The following is a 20,926-nucleotide window of genomic DNA, read 5'->3' as shown; positions in this document are numbered from 1 at the left end:
ACAATTGTCTTTTTCTTCTTTTATTACTATTAATTTAAATTAACATGATTTATAATGTTCTTTTACACTTGGAAGTGTTTTGAAAACGTTTGAACATTTAGGACATTTGATTGGATCTGATTTTAATGCTAAATATTTTTCTTTATCAATCTGTTATAATTATTAAAAGTAATGTTAGTTTGTTTGTTTGTAGGAATAGTACCAAATACATACAATTATCTTTTGATTGAATTTAAGATTATTATATAGAGATGGATATGGAATAAAGAAATCTGTGGTAAATGAAACCCAGTGTTCTTTTTTCTTGAGTGAAGGAGAATCAAAATCTTTGGAGATAATATGCATATGAAGTTGTTTCATGGATGGAATCGCATGAAATCCCAACATAAACATTGACAAATCACATTTCAACGTCTGGTGGATATAGGAAATCGATTTCTCATTCATATATTCCAAAAGCTCTATATCTGTTATCTTTAAATCATTGATTGATGGTATCTAATATTAAGAAATAGCAAAAATGAGTTTCATTATAATGAAAAATTGTGGATGAAATTATTATCTTTATCTTACAATTCTTCTTGGCATAACCAAATAATGATGTTTTGCCTTTGGGTAGTAGTCTCTTATGATCACTATTTGGTCATCGTAGTAAACAACCGAGTCTTTATGATCCTCCGGTGATTTGCAATATGGAAGTAATGCATCACTCCATCTGTTACCAATTGAAGTTATAGGTTTAGGTTTAGCTGAATTTGAAGTTGGTGTGGGAGTTGATAATTTCCCTTTAAGGTTATCGCTATCTTTGGGTATACTAGATTTTATATAGGTTTCATCAGATTTTACTTTTTTTACTGAATGACTGCTACTACCACTCTCTATATCCTTTTCTTCAATATTTTCAATTTCATTCTCATTGTTTAGTCTTTTTGATGTTGTAGTTGTTGTTGAAGTCGTTGTAGATGTAGTACTTGTTGTAGTTATCGATGATGACGAATTAACACCAGACGTATCGTTTTCACTATCTACAGAAGGTTGTGCTGGTCGATCAGTAGTAACATTTAGCTGAATTTGGATTGGATCTTGATTTGGTACAAGAAATGACACTATATCCTCTGAAATTGGATAGCCAACGGATTTCTCGAGTTGATTACCCAGTAGTTCCTTAAGTGATACATTCTGTTGTTTCGATTGTATTTCGTTAAATCTTTGTAACGATTGGAGAAACGTAGGATTTAAACCTCTCTGTATTTGATTGAACGATTGATTGGTTAAAATAGACAGATAAATATAGTCACACAACACACTTACATGAAAGAGTTTGCATTGATTATTGGATATCTTTATTTCACCTAAATAGACACAAGCACACACGCACCAACAACAAGCAGACAGATTAATGATAGAACAGAACATATCAAATAAAAACTATCAATATCAATCTAATTTCATTAATTAAGCTTACAAAAACAAACAGGCAAATAAAAAGACAACCCAATCAACACTTATGTTTAGAGTGTTGTTGTTATAGTTACTCTTATTATCTTAATAAAATAAACAATGTGTTAAATTTTAAAATAGAATTGAATAGAATTTACAGAACAATTGTTCTAACAATAACAACAGCAACAACAGCACTCTAAACATCAACTGTCAATTTGACATGTTACTACACAGCAACAACAATACTTAATATTACATACATTGATTTTTGCTTACTCTGGTATCTTCATCTGTAATACCCATTATACCTCTTCCAATTATAAATGGTAAAGAGTCATTATTAAGTGTAACCTGAAGATTCTCATTAGATGGTAATCTAGTCAACTTTAAGCTGTAGATATTCATCTTTTTCATTATACCAATTGTTGTGAGTGTTAGAGAGAGAGAGAGAGTGTGTGTGTTGATATTAATATTGTTGTTCTTATATGTTTGAATAATAGGTTGTGATTTTGTGCAAGTTTATTTATGTTTTTTTTTTTCTTTTTTTCCAATGACTTAATATAATTTATTATTAGAATTCTCAACTGTAAAATCAAATCAAAATTTCACTCTATCAAAGATATATTGGTGCACTAGTTTTATTAATTAAATATCACAAGTGTTGTTGTTGTTAGTGTGTGTTTGTTTTATTTTTGGGTTTATTAAATATTAATACTATTAGTAGGTGGGGGTTAATGTTTGTGTGGTTAACAAATTGAGTAAAAAAATTAATATAAATTAATAGTCCAAAACATACAACCAATATATGTACATATCTATATTAATTTGAAGTTGGTTTGTGATATGGAATGAGAGTTATTAAATAACCTCTAAGTTGGTTTATATATATAATAGTACGAGATAAGATGTTGGTTTGTGTGATGTTGTGTGTTGTTTCATTTATTAAAATTTTACTTTCACTGCTTGCAAGCAAAGTAAGCTCAATAAAAAAAAAAGTATATTTGAATAGAAATATATATATCACACCCTATTCCTCACACACATTTTTAGATAAAATAAGATAAATGAAGTAGAAACAATCATCAGTAATTAAAGTAGTTTGATGAAGGTGATAACACACCAACCACCCATATATATGAAGCCAATAAAGCTGCAATCAATAAAAACAGACTGTGATGCTGATGAATGATACTAGTTTATTTGTTGTGAATATAAACAGAAGCAACCAGCAGCCTGATCAATATGTATCACACACTCGTACCCAAACTGATATGATAGTTAGAAATGAATGTCTGAAGATATAGGGGGATCACTCACATCAACTTTGATTTTATAAACTAAACTAAATATGGTTAATAAATTAAAAAATATTTTAATCTTAATATAATTATATATATTGTCAGCTGCAATCACATTGATTAAATTTAATATAAAACAACATTATACAAAATATATTATTACAAATACAACTTTATTTTTTTAAAAAAGTATAATAAATACAAATCTATTTCTTATTTCTTGATAAAATTGCAGACAAAAATATATATAGTAGATAAAGTAGTAACAAAAATTTTCATTGTACTCTTTTATAATAATTGTAATAAAAAAATAATAATATAAATAACAAAAATGGCCAGTAATTCAACAACATTTCTGCCAAATACAAGAGACTTTTTTCTCAATCAAACAAGTAATATTAAAGATTTTATTTCGACCGAAACTGTACAAATTGCAGATGCCGTATTATACTTTGTATTCCTGATTGGTTTCTCAGTGATTTCAATAGTATCTGTCCAGACTATAATAACATCAAAGACATTCAATAGTTTTAAATTGGTTATTTTTTATTTTCTAATGTTTGGAATGTTTTGTAAGTATCTATAAACTATCAAATCACTTTAATTTTGTTATTAATAAAACAAAATTTTAATTTCTAGTGAGATATATGTTTGTGTCTACATTTGATTCCATGCAATGGGTACCCAACGAAAAATCAATGTACAGAGGATTGTTGGCGGGATTCCTCTTCTCTAGAATGTTGATGTACACCTCCTACAGTATGCTCTTGATTCTCTGGGTGAGACTGTATCATAACGTATTCAAAGTGAAGCAGGCTATTTTCAAACTCAGACATTTCACCACATATATTTTTATTTTTGTACATCTCTGTATGGTTGCAATATTCACTCCTATCATTGTCTTTGATGACCAAACTTATTATTTCAACTTATTCTACAATAATGTTTATATCCTATTCCTTATTTGTTATGCTGGGTTACTTGGTATTGGATTTACTACCTTTGGATTTTTACTTTGGAGAAATTCAAAGAGTACCGGAAAAGTTGACCTTAATGATAGAGTAAGTTAAACTATCCCTCTTTTTTATGAATTCTATTAACATTCTAAACAATATATTTAGATTTTAATTATTTCAATAGTTTTATTCTCTTTGATCTTTCTTTTGGATATATATTTAATATATGCATATGTAAACCAGGGAGACCAAATGAACTTGTACATTTACAGAACTTTTGATTCGGTTTTATTCATTATTCTGATGGTTGGACTTTCGCTACTACTCAACCGTAAGCCAGCATCCAGAAAATCAAAGAGAGACAACAGCTCCGAATCGGGATCCACAGGTGAATCTCATCATCATAACAAGTCTTGTGAGATCAATATGGATGTAAGAAAGGTAGATGCCCCAACGTCACCAACAGGAGTATCTCCAGCTTCTGTAGCAAACTCTGATGGACTTTATTCAAACCCTGAAGAAGTTTCAATAGAAATAGACAGTAAAAAAAATAATAAAGTATAATAGTTTTTAAAAGTATTTAAAATAATAAATAAATAAATGTATCATTATATTAAAACTCGTAGTTTATTGTAGAGGTTATTTAAGAGAGGGAGAGTATGTTTAAGATGAATTGATTTTAAAAATGAGATATATTTTTTTAAGTGACAATATTAGGTGGAAGTTGAGATTATCAACAACAAATCACTTGTACCACGGGTTTTATTGCAACTAATAAGTAATTATCAGGCGGGGAATATGGTATCTGTTCTATATTTTACCACTATGTTCGATCTCTTCTTGGATGACCAAAACAATCGGAGTTGGGGTGGCAGAAATCTGTTCGATGACGTGTAGTACCTGGTGCTGCTGTAATTTAAATTGATAATAATAATAATAATAGAGGTAATACAAAGAGCTGTGTGTTGGGTTTTAAGCTATAATGTGATGTCTCGCAGCCCTTCCTATAACTAAAATAATTATATTACAGCAAAAATCTGTGAAAACGGACAGAGGTTTCAAAATATCAAACAGTAATACATTTATTTGTTATAGAAATTAATAAATATATTCTAAGATAGATCTTTGTTAAAGATTAATTTTTAGAAAAAAATTGAAACATTTACCATTTTAAAAAAAAATAAAAAACAAAAATTAACTGTGCAATATTTCTGAAGTGATAAAATATTTTATATATATATACATTTAAATTGATTTAAAAGAAAACAATTAAATAGGATGTCCAATAACCTTGGTTGAGGATTACTTGATTCAATCTGTTTGGCATTGATTCATATAGTGATTGGCAGTACTCCTATGTTATTTCATATCACCACTATTAACATTATTTAAGAGCTCTATTGAGTTTAGAATGAATGGCATCTAGTATATATATTTATCTCACGAATACCCAAGAATTTTAAAAAACATTCAGGTCGTGACTGGTTTGTTTATATATCAAATTTAGTTAAGAATGCATTTTAAGTAAAAAATATTATGAGTTTTAGTATATTGATGACAAGTGAGATTTCTTGTACAGTTGTGGAATATACTAAAATTAGTTAAACAATATTATTTATTCGTCGATCTATATCATACTCTAAAATTTCTAAAAAATCTGGGAATCTAGAGCTTAAGATAGATTGTCTAAGTATCCAGTTCCATATTAAATTAATGAGAGAAAAGATTGAATTTGAATCTACCACTTTCAACTTAATTATAGAATATTAGTTGTTCTATAATCGGGAACTCCTTTAAAGAATAACCTTTCTTTATACTATACTCTCCTTGTTTTATTTTCGTTTAATCTGTTAAATTACTTTTCTTATATACTTGTTTATGTAAATCAGTTAAAAACCTTTACATTTTGAATATGAAGAAGAGTCTAAAAGGTTTTTTTTTGTATTATTTCTGAAAGTAATTCCTTAATCCTTTATTATTCTTCTAATAATGTTATTGGTTTATCATTTTAAAAATGTATTGCTATCATTTTTTTTTTAATGTTTTAATTGTTTTTTAAAAAAAATTTTAAATTTTATTTTAAATATAATTGTAATCTTTTAAATATATACTCTTTTTATACAAATAGTATTTGTGTTCAGTTCTGAGTTTGTTTTTGCTTAGTTTTTCTTTAGTCTTGAAACTGTTGAAAATTAGAATTGTATTTTAAACCTATAACTTCTTGTTCCGTTCAGTAATCCAAATCAAGTATTCCACAAATCTTTTAACTTTCTGTTAACATTTTACTTGGTATCATTCTTATATATAATATAATTAAATATTTCAAAATAAATTTAAAAGTACTATAATAAAAAATATTTTATTACTTCAGAAATATTGCAAAAATTAATTTTATCTTTTATTTTTATTTTTTTTTTTAAAATGATAAATGATTCAATTTCTTTTTAATTATTAATCTTTTACAAAGATCTATCTTAGAATATATTTATTAGTTTCTATAACAAATAAATGTATTACTGTTTGATATTTTGAAACCTCTGTCCGTTTTCACAGATTTTTGCTGTATTATAATTATTTTAGTTATCGATATTTTAAAGATTATTAAGTTGATGAGAATACTGATAATTGAATTGGTTAATTGAAAATGAAGAAATGAAGAAGAGGAAATAATAGTTGGCTGACATTTGATTGGTTATTTAAGTTTTTTTTTTTTTTTTTTTTTTAAGAAGTAAAAAATGATTTATTAAGTAATATATTGGGATGGTGTAAACCATCGAATTTTTCTTTTTTTTTTTTTTTTTTTTTTTTTTACAGTTTTTACTTTTTCATAATTCTGCAATTGATTGCTATTTTGATTGTTATTATAATTATTTTAGATATTGATATTAATAGATTGTTAAGCTGATGAGAATACTGATGATTGAATTGGTTAATTTGAAAATGAAGAAATGAAGAAGAGGAAATAATAGTTGGCTGACATTTGATTGGTTATTGGTTATTTAAGTTTGGATTGTAAGTTACTGATACTGTTATTTATAATTAATTTCATTACTGATAAGTGCTGTATATATTCATTAATGATAGATTCATTAGATAGTAGGTTGTTATCGTGGAGAGGAGTACCTCCAAAATAGGATTTACAATAGAATTTCCAGATTTGATGAAAGACAAGTGAAACGAGAGTAGTGATGTTGTCCTTTCTTCTAACCAACTGATACGCGTCTTCCATAGTCCAATCGAATCGTTGACCACCTGAAAGCTGTAAGGAGTCAAGAATGGTGTTAAGGTTGAATCTGTGCATAACTGCTCGACAATTAAAGAATGTATGGAAATATGGGTCAGAGCAGTATGTGAAGCACAGTTCACATTCTTTGTTTTTGTTGTAAGCTAATCCAGGAAGTGAACGAGAGAAGAACCGGAAGACAGTGTTTCGTCCACGCTGGTGTTTGATGAGCGAAATATAGGCGAAGATACAGTCGTAAGATGTGTAGTCGAATTTGGTTGGTGGTAGCGATAGTTGGAACTGACCATCAGTTAGTGGTGGAATGCCATGTTTGACGAACAATAGGTGGTCGTAGATTTGCTTTAGAGTGGGTGGTAGACCATCAATCAGAATTGGTTTAGCAGATTTGATCTTGTTGTCCAGATGTTTGAGATGAACTGCCAATTGGTGCCACAGAGTGTAGCATAGATTGAGATATGGCGAGGTGATAGATCTGCAATAGATTTGAGATAGCCAACTGGTATAATAACAAACTTTGGAAGGATCAGAGGATGAAAGCAGGAATCTGTTGAATATCCACACGTGTTGGGCATCGTTACGAAGTTGGATGTCCCATAGCGAGATGCCACCACGTAACCATGGTTGTACAGCTCTGGTCTTTTTCATTGTGTTTTTATATTTCTTGGAGTCGATGAACGGATTGGAGTTGGACGACCACAGGTACCAAGACAGTATGTTATCGAGTTTCTTGACTTCCTCATCGGTAAATCTATCGACGTACATGTTGTAGGTGAGCTTAGAGAGTGTGTAGCTTTTGACTATGGCCATCTTGGTGCGTAAAGTGACACCAGTAGTTTTCCAACGGACCAGGTGTCCTTTAATAGAGTTGATCAGAGAATCAAGCGAATGATGCAATCCGTCGGACGTGAAGTACAGACCCAGGTATCTTTCAGCGGATGTGGATATAGGTATCTTCTGGTTGTTAATGATCGGTGGGTACGTTTTCTCGTCAGTGTGATCACCAATTTTGATAATGACTGACTTGGTTGCATTAACTAGGGACGAGGTGGCATCGCAGAACATATCAAACATACGCAGTTTGGTATTAAGATCTTTGAATGAAGGTGAATAAGTGGCAGAGTCATCGGCGAATTGGTTGATTTTGAGCGCGTGTCCATGATCGTTTATTGGTAGTCCAGCGGCAGGGCACAGTCTGATGCAACGAGATAAGCATTCAATGACTAGAACGAATAGAGTGGCCGAAAGCGGATCGCCTTGCTTGGTACCACGGTTCAGCGCGATTGGGTCAGTGAGAAAACCGTTGACCAGAACTTGAGCGGTAGAGCCAGAGATCATGTTCATTATAAGTTCAACTAGATGTATTGGTGTACCAACATGAAGTAGAGTACGGCGGATGGACCCATGCGATATGGAGTCGAACGCTTTATTGAAGTCGAACAGAGTGATCAAACCTTTAATGCCACGTTGTTTACAGTAATCAATGATTTCTTTCATGGTAATTATATTGTCCATGATGTAACGGTTTTTGACAAATCCAGTTTGATAGACGCTAACGACTTTCTCAACCTCGGGTTTCAGACGCTCATTAATAGATTTAGACAATATTTTATAATCACAGTTAAGCAATGTAATAGGTCTTCTATTGGCTGGATCATAGATATCTCCCTTCTTGAAGATAGTGGTGATCACACCAACTTTGAAATTTTGAGGGATATGTTGTTCACCGGTGAGCACTTTGTTGAACAGTGTGGTCAGTATCGGTGCGATAGTGTCAATATGTTCTCGATAGAACCACAGACCAAGACCATCAGGACCCGGAGATTTATGTGGGTTAGACGACAAGATGATATCAGCTACTTCTTCGATGGTGAATTGTATACCAACCATCTCACTGAACCTAGATGAACTGCAATCCCAAGCTCTCTTAAGCATCTCCGCGTGCAGCTCTGGATTGTCTTTCTCAGCGGCGAATAGTTTGGAGTAGAAGCGATGCATGATCTTGGTCATCTCGTCGATGTCTGAAGTAACGGATTTATTACCTCTGTACAGCCCAGGTATAGATGAGTCTTTCTTGGATTGAGCAAGTTTGGCAGTGAGCATTTTAGATGGAACTTCACCATGGAGTTGCTGGTTCATCTTGCGTATGGAGTCACGAACAGAATGTTCTTCAGATTGAAGTAACAGTAAATCGTTGCTGGCTTTGGTTCTGATGTTAGATGATAGTTCGGTGGAGCTAATGGTATTGATCAAACTCTTAATCATCTTCCTCTTGGCCATGCTACGCAGCCGCTGGTATTTTTTATAGACGTTGACTATAGTAGACTTAACAGACAACCAGTCATTTAGCGAAGAGATGACACTGGACGAGAGAATAGATTCTATCTCATACTTGACTACAGATTCCATAGCAGTGTATCTGTCTAGTCTCCAAGGTGTGGGTGGAAGCTTAGAGGAGATACCAGTTGGGATGCTGAATGAAAGCATCGCATGATCAGAGAGAGCGTTGGGAACAACCTTGAAGGAGTTGTTTAACAGACTGCTTTTAGCATAAGCTCTATCAATACGTCTAGCAATGCCGGTAATTGGCGAACGGTACGTGGGAATGTCGACAGTCTGACCAAGATCGACCAGATCGTGCTCATCACTAAGAGAGTCGAGCACCACTGAAAGAGGAGAGCCGTCGCCGGGTACACAGTTGAGGTCACCGCAGATTAAATCGATCCTGTTAGGACACCAGAGCTCAGGAGTGGAGAGAAGCATCTCTGGGAACGATTTCTTTTCCCAGTATGACGCAGGAGCATACACAGCAAGCATATTAAGGCTGTGGCCACCGACATAATTGACATTGAATAAAATGAATCTACCACTTTTATCAAGCAGAATGGGTTTGATTTTGATGCGGCTGGTGTGAGCAATGATAGCAACACCAGTGCCTTTACCATTAGATACAGCAAGGATTTTGTTAGGTTGGTTGAAAGGGTTGAATGTTTGATGAAATTGATTGTTAATGTTGTTGGTTTCAGTAAGTATAGTGAGTTGTGGGTTGTAACCAGTAATAGTTGAGGAAATGTCAGCGATTGAGGCATTGGAAGCTGCTCCTCTGCAGTTCCATACCAGTGCTTTAAAGCACTTGTTGGCGGTGGTTATTAAGCTTTACCTTTGCGACCTCGTGAGGTCGTAGGCTTTACTTCATCATCTTCTTCACCATCTTTACCGAGATCTTCTGGAACAGCACATGGTTTATCAGCGGTTTGTATCTTATTGTCGGCCACAGAGCTACTACCTGGCGCATTCGCCGGCGCAGCAGTGGAGTCAGTCTTTGGTTTCAGAGCATTGCCAGTAGCTGGTGCAGGTTTAACAGGGGGTGGCTTGTACGGTATGAGTGTGCACTTAAAACCTGATTTCTCATCTTTGGCATCGATGCCTTTGAAGATTTTTTCATTGGGAAACAAGTACCACGACGACGTTTTCCAGATAGGTTTGTTGACATCGTTTGTCACTAACTTGGTTGAGCTATGACTGAAGTGAACAGGGGTGTGACCGAACATTCTCTCGATACCTTCATCATCGAACTCTTTTGATACAGCTTCGAGACAGTCCTTAGATGCAAGTGCCGAGACTCTGATAAAGTTAAACTCTGGGAAGAATGCAGTGACCTTGCGAGACTTGGTGGCAGACAGGTTACCATTACAAAACTGATGCAACTCGCCAAGTCTCTCAGAGTCGACTCTGCCAGAGAAGGTGACACTGTTTTTCTTGGCAGTTAACACACTATCTTTGTAGACGATTTGAAACAAGTCGTGTAGCTTGTCTCTGGTGGCTGTAGTTATGTACTTAGAGTTGGGGAAGCAAAGTCTAACATAGAGGGTGTTGAGCTTGATCAATTGCTTGAATTCGGTAGCATACGTATATTTATGCTTTGATTTGTAGAATTTAGCTATTTTAGCACCGACATTATCCATATTTAAGAATAGTGAATCTACTAATGATCGTAAAACTAGTGAAATTTGATAAATTAACTGATATGATCGTAAATTTAAGACTAATAACTAAAGAGGAACGAATATATATAATTATAATAGCTAGATAACTTGATAACAAAAATATGAAAAAATTATCTACAAATACTAACTGTTTGCGAAAAAAAAAAAAAAAAAAAACTATATTGGTTATTTAAGTTACACCGCATGCGGTATTTCACTTTTTAATATAGTAGTCGCCCAATGTGGGGCTCGAACCCACGACCACACGGTTAAGAGCCGTGCGCTCTACCGACTGAGCTAACCGGGCTACTATTGGGGAATTTCGAAATTGAATTCAAAATTTTTAAAAAGACGAGATACTCTCTTCAAACTCTTCCCAAGATGTCTACCGATCTCAAAGATCGACCTCACCTTCTGTATGCACTGCTTACTGTTACAAATTACCTGCTGAGTAAAAGGAGATATCTTGATTTCTATTATTAATTGTAACACTTACCATTCGTATTCACAGTTCTCCCACCGATCAAGATAACCGAGCACCACCTCTTCAAATGCAAAATACTTAACACCTACAAACCTACCTTAAAACGTATCATACACAAATTTACAGGGGAAACCCTCGACTGGGAGTTGGACATCCTCAAGATGACAAGCAAAAACGAGATACATCGAAACGTTATTGCTATCGTACTGCACCAGGTCTGGATTCTCCACTGCAAACTCGCACACAACTCCCCATCACACCCACCACCTTCTATCACGCAACAACCAACAACATTAACAGACTAGCTAAACTAGAATACCACAAACTAATCAGAAAATCAAAACAAGACTTCGGTCGAAACAACTCAAACATTCAAGCATATCAATCAAAATGTCTGAAGAAGCTAGACGACTTCAAACTCAACTGGAACCACCAAACCTGGAACTTCCCAACGCCATCCCACCTCATTAACAAATAAACAAATAAAAATAAAATCCATTTGAGTATTCTTCATGATATGAGAATACTTTAAAAAAAAAAAAAAAATCAAAATTTTTAAAGTTTGTTATTATACCAGTTGGCTATCTCAAATCCAATGCAGATCACCTCGCCATATGTTACACTCTGTGGCACCATTGGCAGTTCATCTCAAACATCTTGACAACAAAATCAGATCTGCTAAACCTTTTTTGATAGTTGGTCTACCACCCACTCTGAAGCAAATCTACGACCACCTATTGATCATCAAACATGGCATTCCACCACTCCGCCACTAACTGATGGTCAGTTCCAGCTATCTCTACCACCAACCAAATTCGACTACACATCTTACGACAGTATCTTCACCTATATATCGCTTATCAAACACCAACGTGGACGAAACACTGTCTTCCGGTTCTTCTCTCGTTCGCTTCCTGGATTGGCTTAAAACAAAAACAAAGAATGTGAACTGTGCTTCACATACTGCTCTGACCCATATTTCCATACATTCTTTAATTGCCGAGCAGTTATGCACAGATTCACTTAACACCATTCTTGAACCCTTACAGCTTTCAGGTGGTCAACGAGTCGATTGGACTATAGAAGATGCGTATCAGTTGGTTAGAAGAAAGGACAACATCACTACTCTCGCTTCACTTGTCTTTCATCAAATCTGGAAATTCTATTGTAAATCCTATTTTGGTGGTACTCCTCTCCACGATAACAACCTCCTATCTGACGAATCTATCATAAATGAATATATACAGCACATATCAGTTATGAAATTAAATATAAATAACAGTATCAGTAACTTACAATCCAAACTTAAATAACCAGTAACCACTCAAATATTATCCCTCTTCTTTATTTCTTCATTTTCAATTAACCAAATCGATGATCAGTATTCTCATCAACTTAATAATCTATAAATAAAAATAACTAAAATAATTATACCAGAACGTATAAAAAACTAATGTCCTAAGAGCCCACGGGCAATACAACTCGTGAGGAGGTGATAAAAACGTTTTAAAGTGCAAAGGACCTAAAAAAAAAAAAAAAAAAAATTATTTTATAGATAATAGTATATTATATTTATAAAGGTTAATATCAATACCTGCAATTTGTTGATAATAAAAAAAAAAAAATTGTATTTATTGGCTTTTGCACTTATCTATTAGCTTAGTTAAACTGCGATGATTTGTCGTTGAGATCACTCTTTCTATCTATCTCAGATTCATTTCCTTTATCTTTCTTGTATCTTAGTTCTATACTTTCTCTCTGTGACCTATCCTCAATATGTTTAATATAAGTATTTTATAAAATATATTTATACTAAAAAAGAATAAAAAAATGTAATTCTTTAAAACAAACATTTTAAAACATTTGTTCTTATCTTTAAAATTAATAAATAGATCAATCGAATCAAGGATGATTATAGTAGAAGATGATATATAAAACTAGAGTTTATCTCTTAACGAATTTAATTTCTCTGAAAATATAAAGAACAGTTTCTGTACGTGTAAATGTTGAAGTCATGAAAATAATAAAAATATTAATTTTATTAAATGATAATGAAAATCTATTTTTTGATATTGGAATCAGAAGGCTTAGCCGACATGTTTGATTGAAGTTTGTTTTCAAAAAGGATTATTTAAATATTTTTTTATATATTTAGAATAAGTTTCTGAAGATTATTAAAAAATATAATATTAATCAATCTTAAAATAAGAATATATATAGTAGTATTTAATTAATAAAATGAATACCACTAACAAAATTAAAGGAATATTTTTCTTCAATAACTTGTGGAATTTTTCTTTAAATTCCAAAGATATATCAATTTCAATTAAAAATGGAAGTGAGGTAGAAATTAATGGTATATTCGTTCAATCAATTTATAATAGTATTTTATTAAGATTGGAGCTCATCCGTGAAAATTTTACTTTTTCATAATTCTGGAAATTGATTGCTATTTTGATTATTATTATAATTATTTTAGTTATTGTTATTTAATAGATTATTAAGTTGATCAGAATACTGATCATCGATTGGGTTAATTGAAAATGAAGAAATGAAGAAGAGGAAATAATAGTTGGTTGACATTTGATTGGTTACTGGTTATTTAAGTTTGGATTGTAAGTTACTGATACTGTTATTTATATTTAATTTCATAACTGATATGTGCTGTATATATTCATTTATGATAGATTCATTAGATAGGAGGTTGTTATCGTGGAGAGGAGTACCACCAAAATAGGATTTACAATAGAATTTCCAGATTTGATGAAAGACAAGTGAAGCGAGAGTAGTGATGTTGTCCTTTCTTCTAACAAACTGATAAGCGTCTTCCATAGCCCAATCGAATCGTTGACCACCTGAAAGCTCTAAGGAATCAAGAATGGTGTTAAATGAATCTGTGCATAACTGCTCGGCAATTAAAGAATGTATGGAAATATGGGTCAGAGCAGTATGTGAAGCACAGTTCACATTCTTTGTTTTTGTTTTAAGCCAATCCAGGAAGCGAACGAGAGAAGAACCGGAAGACAGTGTTTCGTCCACGCTGGTGTTTGATAAGCGATATATAGGTGAAGATACTGTCGTAAGATGTGTAGTCGAATTTGGTTGGTGGTAGAGATAGCTGGAACTGACCATCAGTTAGTGGCGGAGTGGTGGAATGCCATGTTTGATGATCAATAGGTGGTCGTAGATTTGCTTCAGAGTGGGTGGTAGACCATCAATCAGAATAGGTTTAGCAGATCTGATTTTGTTGTCCAGATGTTTGAGATGAACTGCCAATTGGTGTCACAGAGTGTAGCATAGATTGAGATATGGCGAGGTGATAGATCTGCATTGGATTTGAGATAGCCAACTGGTATAATAACAAACTTTGGAAGGATCAGAGGATGAAAGTAGGAATCTGTTGAATATCCACACATGTTGCGCATCATTACGAAGTTGGATGTCCCATAGCTAGATGCCACCACGTAACCATGGTTGTACAGCTCTGGTCTTTTTCATTGTGTTTTTATACTTTTTGGAGTCGATGAACGGATTGGAGTTGGACGACCACAGTTTTTTTTTTTTTTTTTTTTGCAAAAAAAGATTTGTTGACTCATGATCAATCAACAAATTGCAGGTATTGATACAAACCTGCTAGTTCGTGTTTTATATTATATATACATTCTCACACAGGCCGTGAGAAATAGCCAATAAAATATTATTTTTATTATTATTATTATTTTTTATAGTTATTATTAATTAATAAGTTTAGTAGTATTAGGATAGAATAGATCTAACAGTAGTTGAGTGTTTATGAACAACAGTATAAAGTGGTGGCACGACCACAGGTACCAAAACAGTATGTTATCGAGTTTCTTGACCTCATCCTTGAGAAAGTAAGTCATACCGCATGCGGGTCAAGACTATTAAAAAAGAAGACGCCCAATGTGGGGCTCGAACCCACGACCACACGGTTAAGAGCCGTGCGCTCTACCGACTGAGCTAACCGGGCCTCGATTTTTGCTTAAAATCCAATTAGAATTTTAAATATTTACCAAACTTTAATTTTTTTAAATTAATTTCCGAACTTTAGACACTTTCAATCTCATAATTAAATTAATCTGATATCCTGTTATATGAGATATCTATTTATATGACGAATTACGTTCACGATTAATAAAGGTGGGATTCATGATCTCCATTCTTTTTTGAGATCGCCTTTACATAATTGATATAAAGAATTAATTTTTATAGAAACAATGACAGAGAGCAATACTAACATATTCTTTTCATTAATAAAGAATCAAGTAGTAAGGCTATCGATATTTAGTTTTATAAATGGTATCAATATTGCAAAGAGTGGTTATTCGCTTTCATTTAAGAATCTTAAGATTGATTGGATATGTCAGAGTGGAAATCTACAATTGCTAACGGATAAATTCAAATATGACTCAAATAGCTATCTGTCACCTGCATCACTCTGTTCATTCTCGCAGAAAAACAAAGATTTAGAGCGTTTCAAACTTTTTGCGTACAAGTTGGCGGTCGATGAATTCAAAGCACCATTTAACGTCATTCATCTGCTAGACTACTGTTGCTTAGGTAGTAGTGTTGAAATAGTATCCTATCTAATAGAGAGCGAAGAAGTAAAGAATTGGTTTGGTAAAAACTATGAAGTTACTGATATCTCGATTCTAAACGCAAAAACATCAAACAACAACCAATTATTACAATATCTTCAAACAAAAAGAGGAATCATCAGACAATAAAAATGATCAGATGATATTATAGAACTGTATATTATTAGAATATATTAATAAAATCAATTAGTTTTGTATATAGATAGATTATGTTGATGTTGTTTAAATTACATTTTTGTATTTTTTTTTTTTTTATTTAGTTTTAAGCTTTTTTTTTTAACTGATTGAATATTATACTTTTGTTAATATATATATGTGAATGTAATATATAATATTCAAATATTCTTTCTTCTTTACAATTAAATGATGACGTAGTTCATTGTATGAAAACTCTATATAAAAATATAATGGGGAAAAATATATATGTATTATTGTTGTTTGGTGTTGGTGTTGGTGTTGTTGATGTGATTAATGTTTGTGTTAATTTTACGAAGCAAATGCTTGTGTTGGTGGAACAAATTCAAATTCATATTCACTGTAAACGGTTACCGAGAAGGTATCTGGAATACCGGCTTCAAAAGTTGCCGGTAAGATGGTACCTTGGATGGACTCGGCAGAGGCACCTTCGACGACAACTTCCTTGCCAGATACAAAACCACTCTTGCACACTAGTTCTTTAAGATTACCATCGGGGAATGTCTTGAAGAAATAGAATCCGATACCGTGGTTCACCTGTTTCTCGGATTGATTCAGAATGATGGTGTAGCGACCGCCACGCATCAAATTGAATTGGAATCGTGGATTCTGTGTCCATGAGCTCGAGGTATTGCTGTAACGACCACCGCAGCTTGCACCACGCCACTCGCCACTGACTCTCTTTACACCCCAGTCTGGAAGTTGAGTGAGTACGCACGATGGTTGCGATGATACAACACGGAGCGCGTAGGAAGATTCGATTCCCGGTGTGAATGTACAAGGAATGATAATACAAGAGGTGTTTGGTTCGATTACCAGGTTGTAGTAGACCTGGAAGTCATTGATAAACTCGGTGTTACCAATGATATCTTTGGGTGTTAAAGTATAGAGTTTTTTGTATTGTGAGACCGCCGGTGACACTTGAGTGACACTGGATTTCGTTACATAGAAACCAGCGAATTGAAGTAGTGCACTGTCCTTTGCCAGCTGATCCATTATGATAGTTAGCTTGGTTGGTAGCGAACCGGTATTGGTTACCATGTACTGTGGATTGTTTCTCCAGGAGGTGTGATTCAAACAACCTCCGGCAGTGATACCCTTCCACTCACCAACAATAGTACACACTTGTTCTTTAAGTTCGATTCTATTGAGTGGTGCCTCGCTGAAACATGCGACGGTGAACGATCCCTCTTGGTTGGAATCGTAGGTGCATGGAACCACTATGTAGGCACCGGGTGCAAAGCTTTGGTTGTGAATCACCTCGTTTCCATTGAGGAAATTGGTTTTGGCAACCAAGTTGGAAGCGGTCAAGTTCACGTAGGGCATAGCTTTATCGACGACCTTGAACACGTAGAATCCAATATATATATCTTTACTGACGTCTGGTTCTTTTCCAAGAATGACAGCTACTGAGCTAGCAACTGAGATCTCAAACATAAACTTGGGATTGTCTTTCCAGGTAGCGGAACTACCGCTGAAGCTACCACCTGCACTTTGTCCGCGCCATTCAAATGAACCAGAGATGGAACGATAATCGCGATCCGGCAATATTTCAGCGAGTTTGAGTGTGGTACCAACTTCGGATGGCGACACCTCCAACTCGAAAGTTCCCTCTTGTTTTGCGTCGAAAGTGGCTGGAATGATGATGTAGTTGCCTGGTTCAACCATGACCTTGGTGGAAACCTCGGTGTTTCTCAGGAATGTAATGTCGACACCTGGCACCAAGCTATCTCTGGCCAGTGTAATAAGACGTTTTGAAATATCTGGATTGGCACGTGCAAAATAGAATCCAATATGTACCAACTTGTCACCGGTTTGACGTAATGCAATTCTGAGGTTAGTGGGGGCGGCCAACTGCAAAAGGAACTGAGGATTGTATCTCCATGAGTAGTAGTTGGCACAGCCACCAGCACTTCTACCGGACCACACACCAGAGACACGAGTGGTAGTTGCCTGTGGTGAGACATTGGCACGCGATGGTTTCGGTGAACTCTTTGGTGTGAGACCATGCTGTTTAGTTCCAAACGATGGATTCAACATTTGCTCAAGGAGATCGTCCAACTCACTGGCCGGTGCCTTTGGATTGGCAGTGGTTGTCGAAGGTGAATTTGAATGCTGTAAAACGCTGTTATTCGAAAGTTGACGTGAAAAACTGAGACTTGGTTTGGCAGGTGAAGATTCTATGCTACTGCTTTGATGATGTTGCTGTTGCTGTTGCTGCTGTTGTAAACTATTATTGATAAAACTGTTTGATAAATTTCCTGTTGAAGTTGGACGTTTTGGTTGGTTGTTATTGCTGCTGCCACTATTTAAAATGATACCGTTCAACAATGAATCCAATTCATTGAGAGGTTCGTTGGAAGCTGGAGAGGTGGAGTTTGACGAGGATGAAGATGGCTGTGGATTTGAGTATCTATGGTTGTGTGGATTGGTTTGGATGTGTGGGAAGAGTGGTGGTTGTTGTGGTGGCATCGAGCTGGGTCTATTGTTGTTGCCGGTGGGTAAGTTGGGTCTAGTAAAGTGTGGTTGCAGCTGTGCCGGTTGCTGAGAGTTGTTGTTGCTACCGACATACACAGAGGCCAGAGGTGGTTTCGACAGGTTTTGGTTACTCAAAAACGAAGATCCACTCTCCTCCTCTTCCTGTTGGTGTTTCTTATTATTCTTTTCTAGCAAGTCTTCCTCTTCTTCGTCGGAATCTGGGTCATCGACCGAACCAGACTGAGTAAAGTCACTGGACTCACCCGATAGACGTGCCTTTCTCTCGGCTGCCTCTTTTATTGCCTTTTCTCTGCCACCAGCTACATCTATAATTTCCTGTGCAGAGTCTGTCAATGTTCTCATTACATAGCTACCCTTTACTTTCTTTTCGAAAAATGGATGCTAAATAAGATAATTGGAAAAAAAAAAAGAAGAATAATAGAATTTAGTTTGTTAATAAAATTAGTTTGATATCATTGTTATTGTTTTGACTTACTTTTAATAAATCTTTTGCAGATGGTCTTTGAGATTGTTCTTTGGCAAGACAGAGTCTAATAAAGTCAGAGAACTCTGGTGACCACTTGTGTGCTTCTTTCAATTTCGGTGATTCAGCAGTAGGAATCATAAAGAGTACTCTCATTGGATGTAAATCATGGTAGGGTGGATGGAACTCTGCCATTTCGATGGCACTGATACCCAGTGCCCATATATCGGCTTTTGAATCGTATCCAACCTCCTGTATGACCTCTGGTGCCAAAAAGAATGGTGTTCCAATAACTGTATTTCTCTTTCTAGTTCTCTCACTTAGTTGTCCACTAACTCCAAAATCTATTATTATAAATAAATAAAGAAACAATTGTAAATAGTTAATGAATCAATTCTTTCTCTCTAAAAAATTTTTTAGAATATTGATAATTTCATACCTGCTAATTTACATTCTCCAGATAGAGTCACCAGAATATTACCTGGTTTGATATCACGATGAATCTTGCTATTTTTGTGTAGATAATAAAGTCCTTTCAATGTACTATAACAAACAAGTGCAATCTGCTCTTCATTTAAAATCTGACTGGTAATGTTCATCATATCGCTAACTGATCCCATTGCACAATATTCCATAATAATCTGTTTGTTTGTTTGTTTATATTATATTGATATTGATATTTTTATAAAGTAAGTGATTGATTTGATTGATTGTCAATAACTGATCAACAGTAACATACCCAACAAGTTTCACCTTTGAAATAATTTCCATAGTATTGTACAACGTATTTCGAACGACATTGTTTCATGATGTTGATCTCCTTGAGAATCTCTTGAAAGTCTTCATTGACAGGCACCTGCTTGACGGCCACGATGTGACCAGTCTTTTTGTGTCTTGCCTTGTAGACGGCACCAAACGATCCACGTCCCAAACTCTCAAGTAGCTCAAACTCTGTCGCAGGATCTTTGATACCATCTGGTAATTTAAATAAATCTTGATCTTCCATCGCTCGCTCGCTCGCTTGACTTTACTTTCCTTTCTTTTCTTCTCTTCTGTTTTATAAAACTACAACAACAACAACAATCTAATCTCTTTTTCTCTTTCTTGTGTCTCTTAATTTAATTTTTGAATTTCAAAAAAAAAAAGATATCTTTTTTCTTCTCTCTTTTTCCACAACCCAAAAACAAACAAATTTTTGCAAATCTTATTAAGATAACAACAACAAAAAAAAACCAAAAATTAAATCCAAAAACTCTAAACTTCTAATAATACAACAACAACAACTGGTAATTGAAACAACTAAATATAATATTAATCTATCCTATAAAATGTATTATGTATTTAATAAAATGAAAATTCGAAGTCAGTATATATTTTGATTTGATTTGACTGATTTTGATTAAAAATGATAATTTAATAAATAAATAAAAAATGATATGTAGGTATGTGTATGATGCTGAACACTATTAGCAATTTAGACAAAGTAGTAATAAATGATGAATATTTTTTATTTTTTGAATTATAATTTGATTTAATTGAGTTGATTGGGGTACAAATAAAGTACCACTCACTCTATGCATACATATATTTCAAAAAAAAAATTTTTGAATACGAGCAAAATTAATAAAATAATAAAAAAAAGACAAAAAAAACAAAAAAAAAAGCAAAACCAAAATAAGGGGGAACAGTTATCACATATAACTCTTTGTTGATTTTATTTTTAATGAGGTTTGATTGTGATT

General features: G+C 33.9%; 6 protein-coding genes and 2 non-coding genes across 8 annotated transcripts; 2 read left to right on the top strand and 6 right to left on the bottom strand.

The window, feature by feature from the left end:
* Positions 1-39: 39 nt before the first annotated feature.
* On the bottom strand, positions 40-3,577 carry PPL_12599 (histidine triad family protein; the record flags this gene model as incomplete). Its single annotated transcript, XM_020583326.1, has 8 exons — positions 40-150; positions 214-498; positions 574-1,245; positions 1,312-1,352; positions 1,704-1,834; positions 2,240-2,258; positions 2,398-2,422; positions 3,446-3,577. 8 exons carry the CDS (start codon positions 3,575-3,577, stop codon positions 40-42), a joined length of 1,416 nt encoding a protein of 471 aa, XP_020429513.1.
* A 546-nt stretch (positions 3,578-4,123) lies between these two features.
* On the top strand, positions 4,124-4,425 carry PPL_12598 (uncharacterized protein; the record flags this gene model as incomplete). The annotated part of the gene is made up of 2 exons (XM_020583325.1): positions 4,124-4,238; positions 4,403-4,425. 2 exons carry the CDS (start codon positions 4,124-4,126, stop codon positions 4,423-4,425), a joined length of 138 nt encoding a protein of 45 aa, XP_020429512.1.
* Positions 4,426-7,582: 3,157 nt separating this feature from the next.
* PPL_12596 (reverse transcriptase family protein) lies at positions 7,583-12,397 on the bottom strand (the record flags this gene model as incomplete). Its single annotated transcript, XM_020583324.1, has 9 exons — positions 7,583-7,676; positions 7,963-9,174; positions 9,331-10,070; positions 10,130-10,983; positions 11,369-11,397; positions 11,523-11,637; positions 11,881-11,934; positions 12,219-12,254; positions 12,373-12,397. 9 exons carry the CDS (start codon positions 12,395-12,397, stop codon positions 7,583-7,585), a joined length of 3,159 nt encoding a protein of 1,052 aa, XP_020429511.1.
* Positions 11,159-11,231, bottom strand: PPL_12597. Its single transcript has one exon. It is a non-coding gene; the product is annotated as a tRNA-Lys (tRNA).
* A 369-nt stretch (positions 12,398-12,766) lies between the features above and the next one.
* On the bottom strand, positions 12,767-14,906 carry PPL_12595 (uncharacterized protein; the record flags this gene model as incomplete). The annotated part of the gene is made up of 4 exons (XM_020583323.1): positions 12,767-12,811; positions 12,860-12,930; positions 14,033-14,272; positions 14,867-14,906. The coding sequence occupies 4 exons, from the start codon at positions 14,904-14,906 to the stop codon at positions 12,767-12,769; spliced, it is 396 nt and encodes a 131-aa protein (XP_020429510.1).
* A 420-nt stretch (positions 14,907-15,326) lies between these two features.
* PPL_12594 lies at positions 15,327-15,399 on the bottom strand. The gene has a single exon. It is a non-coding gene; the product is annotated as a tRNA-Lys (tRNA).
* A 247-nt stretch (positions 15,400-15,646) lies between these two features.
* PPL_12593 (uncharacterized protein) lies at positions 15,647-16,156 on the top strand (the record flags this gene model as incomplete). Its single annotated transcript, XM_020583322.1, has 1 exon — positions 15,647-16,156. One exon carries the CDS (start codon positions 15,647-15,649, stop codon positions 16,154-16,156), a length of 510 nt encoding a protein of 169 aa, XP_020429509.1.
* Positions 16,157-16,513: 357 nt separating this feature from the next.
* krsB (calpain-like cysteine protease) lies at positions 16,514-20,190 on the bottom strand (the record flags this gene model as incomplete). The annotated part of the gene is made up of 4 exons (XM_020583321.1): positions 16,514-19,102; positions 19,197-19,528; positions 19,624-19,825; positions 19,924-20,190. 4 exons carry the CDS (start codon positions 20,188-20,190, stop codon positions 16,514-16,516), a joined length of 3,390 nt encoding a protein of 1,129 aa, XP_020429508.1.
* Positions 20,191-20,926: the final 736 nt, after the last annotated feature.

Source organism: Heterostelium album (assembly GCF_000004825.1).
Source record: "Heterostelium album PN500 unplaced genomic scaffold PPL_scaffold10, whole genome shotgun sequence".
Classification (NCBI taxonomy): domain Eukaryota; phylum Evosea; class Eumycetozoa; order Acytosteliales; family Acytosteliaceae; genus Heterostelium; species Heterostelium album.
This window is presented reverse-complemented; position numbering and strand designations above follow the sequence as displayed.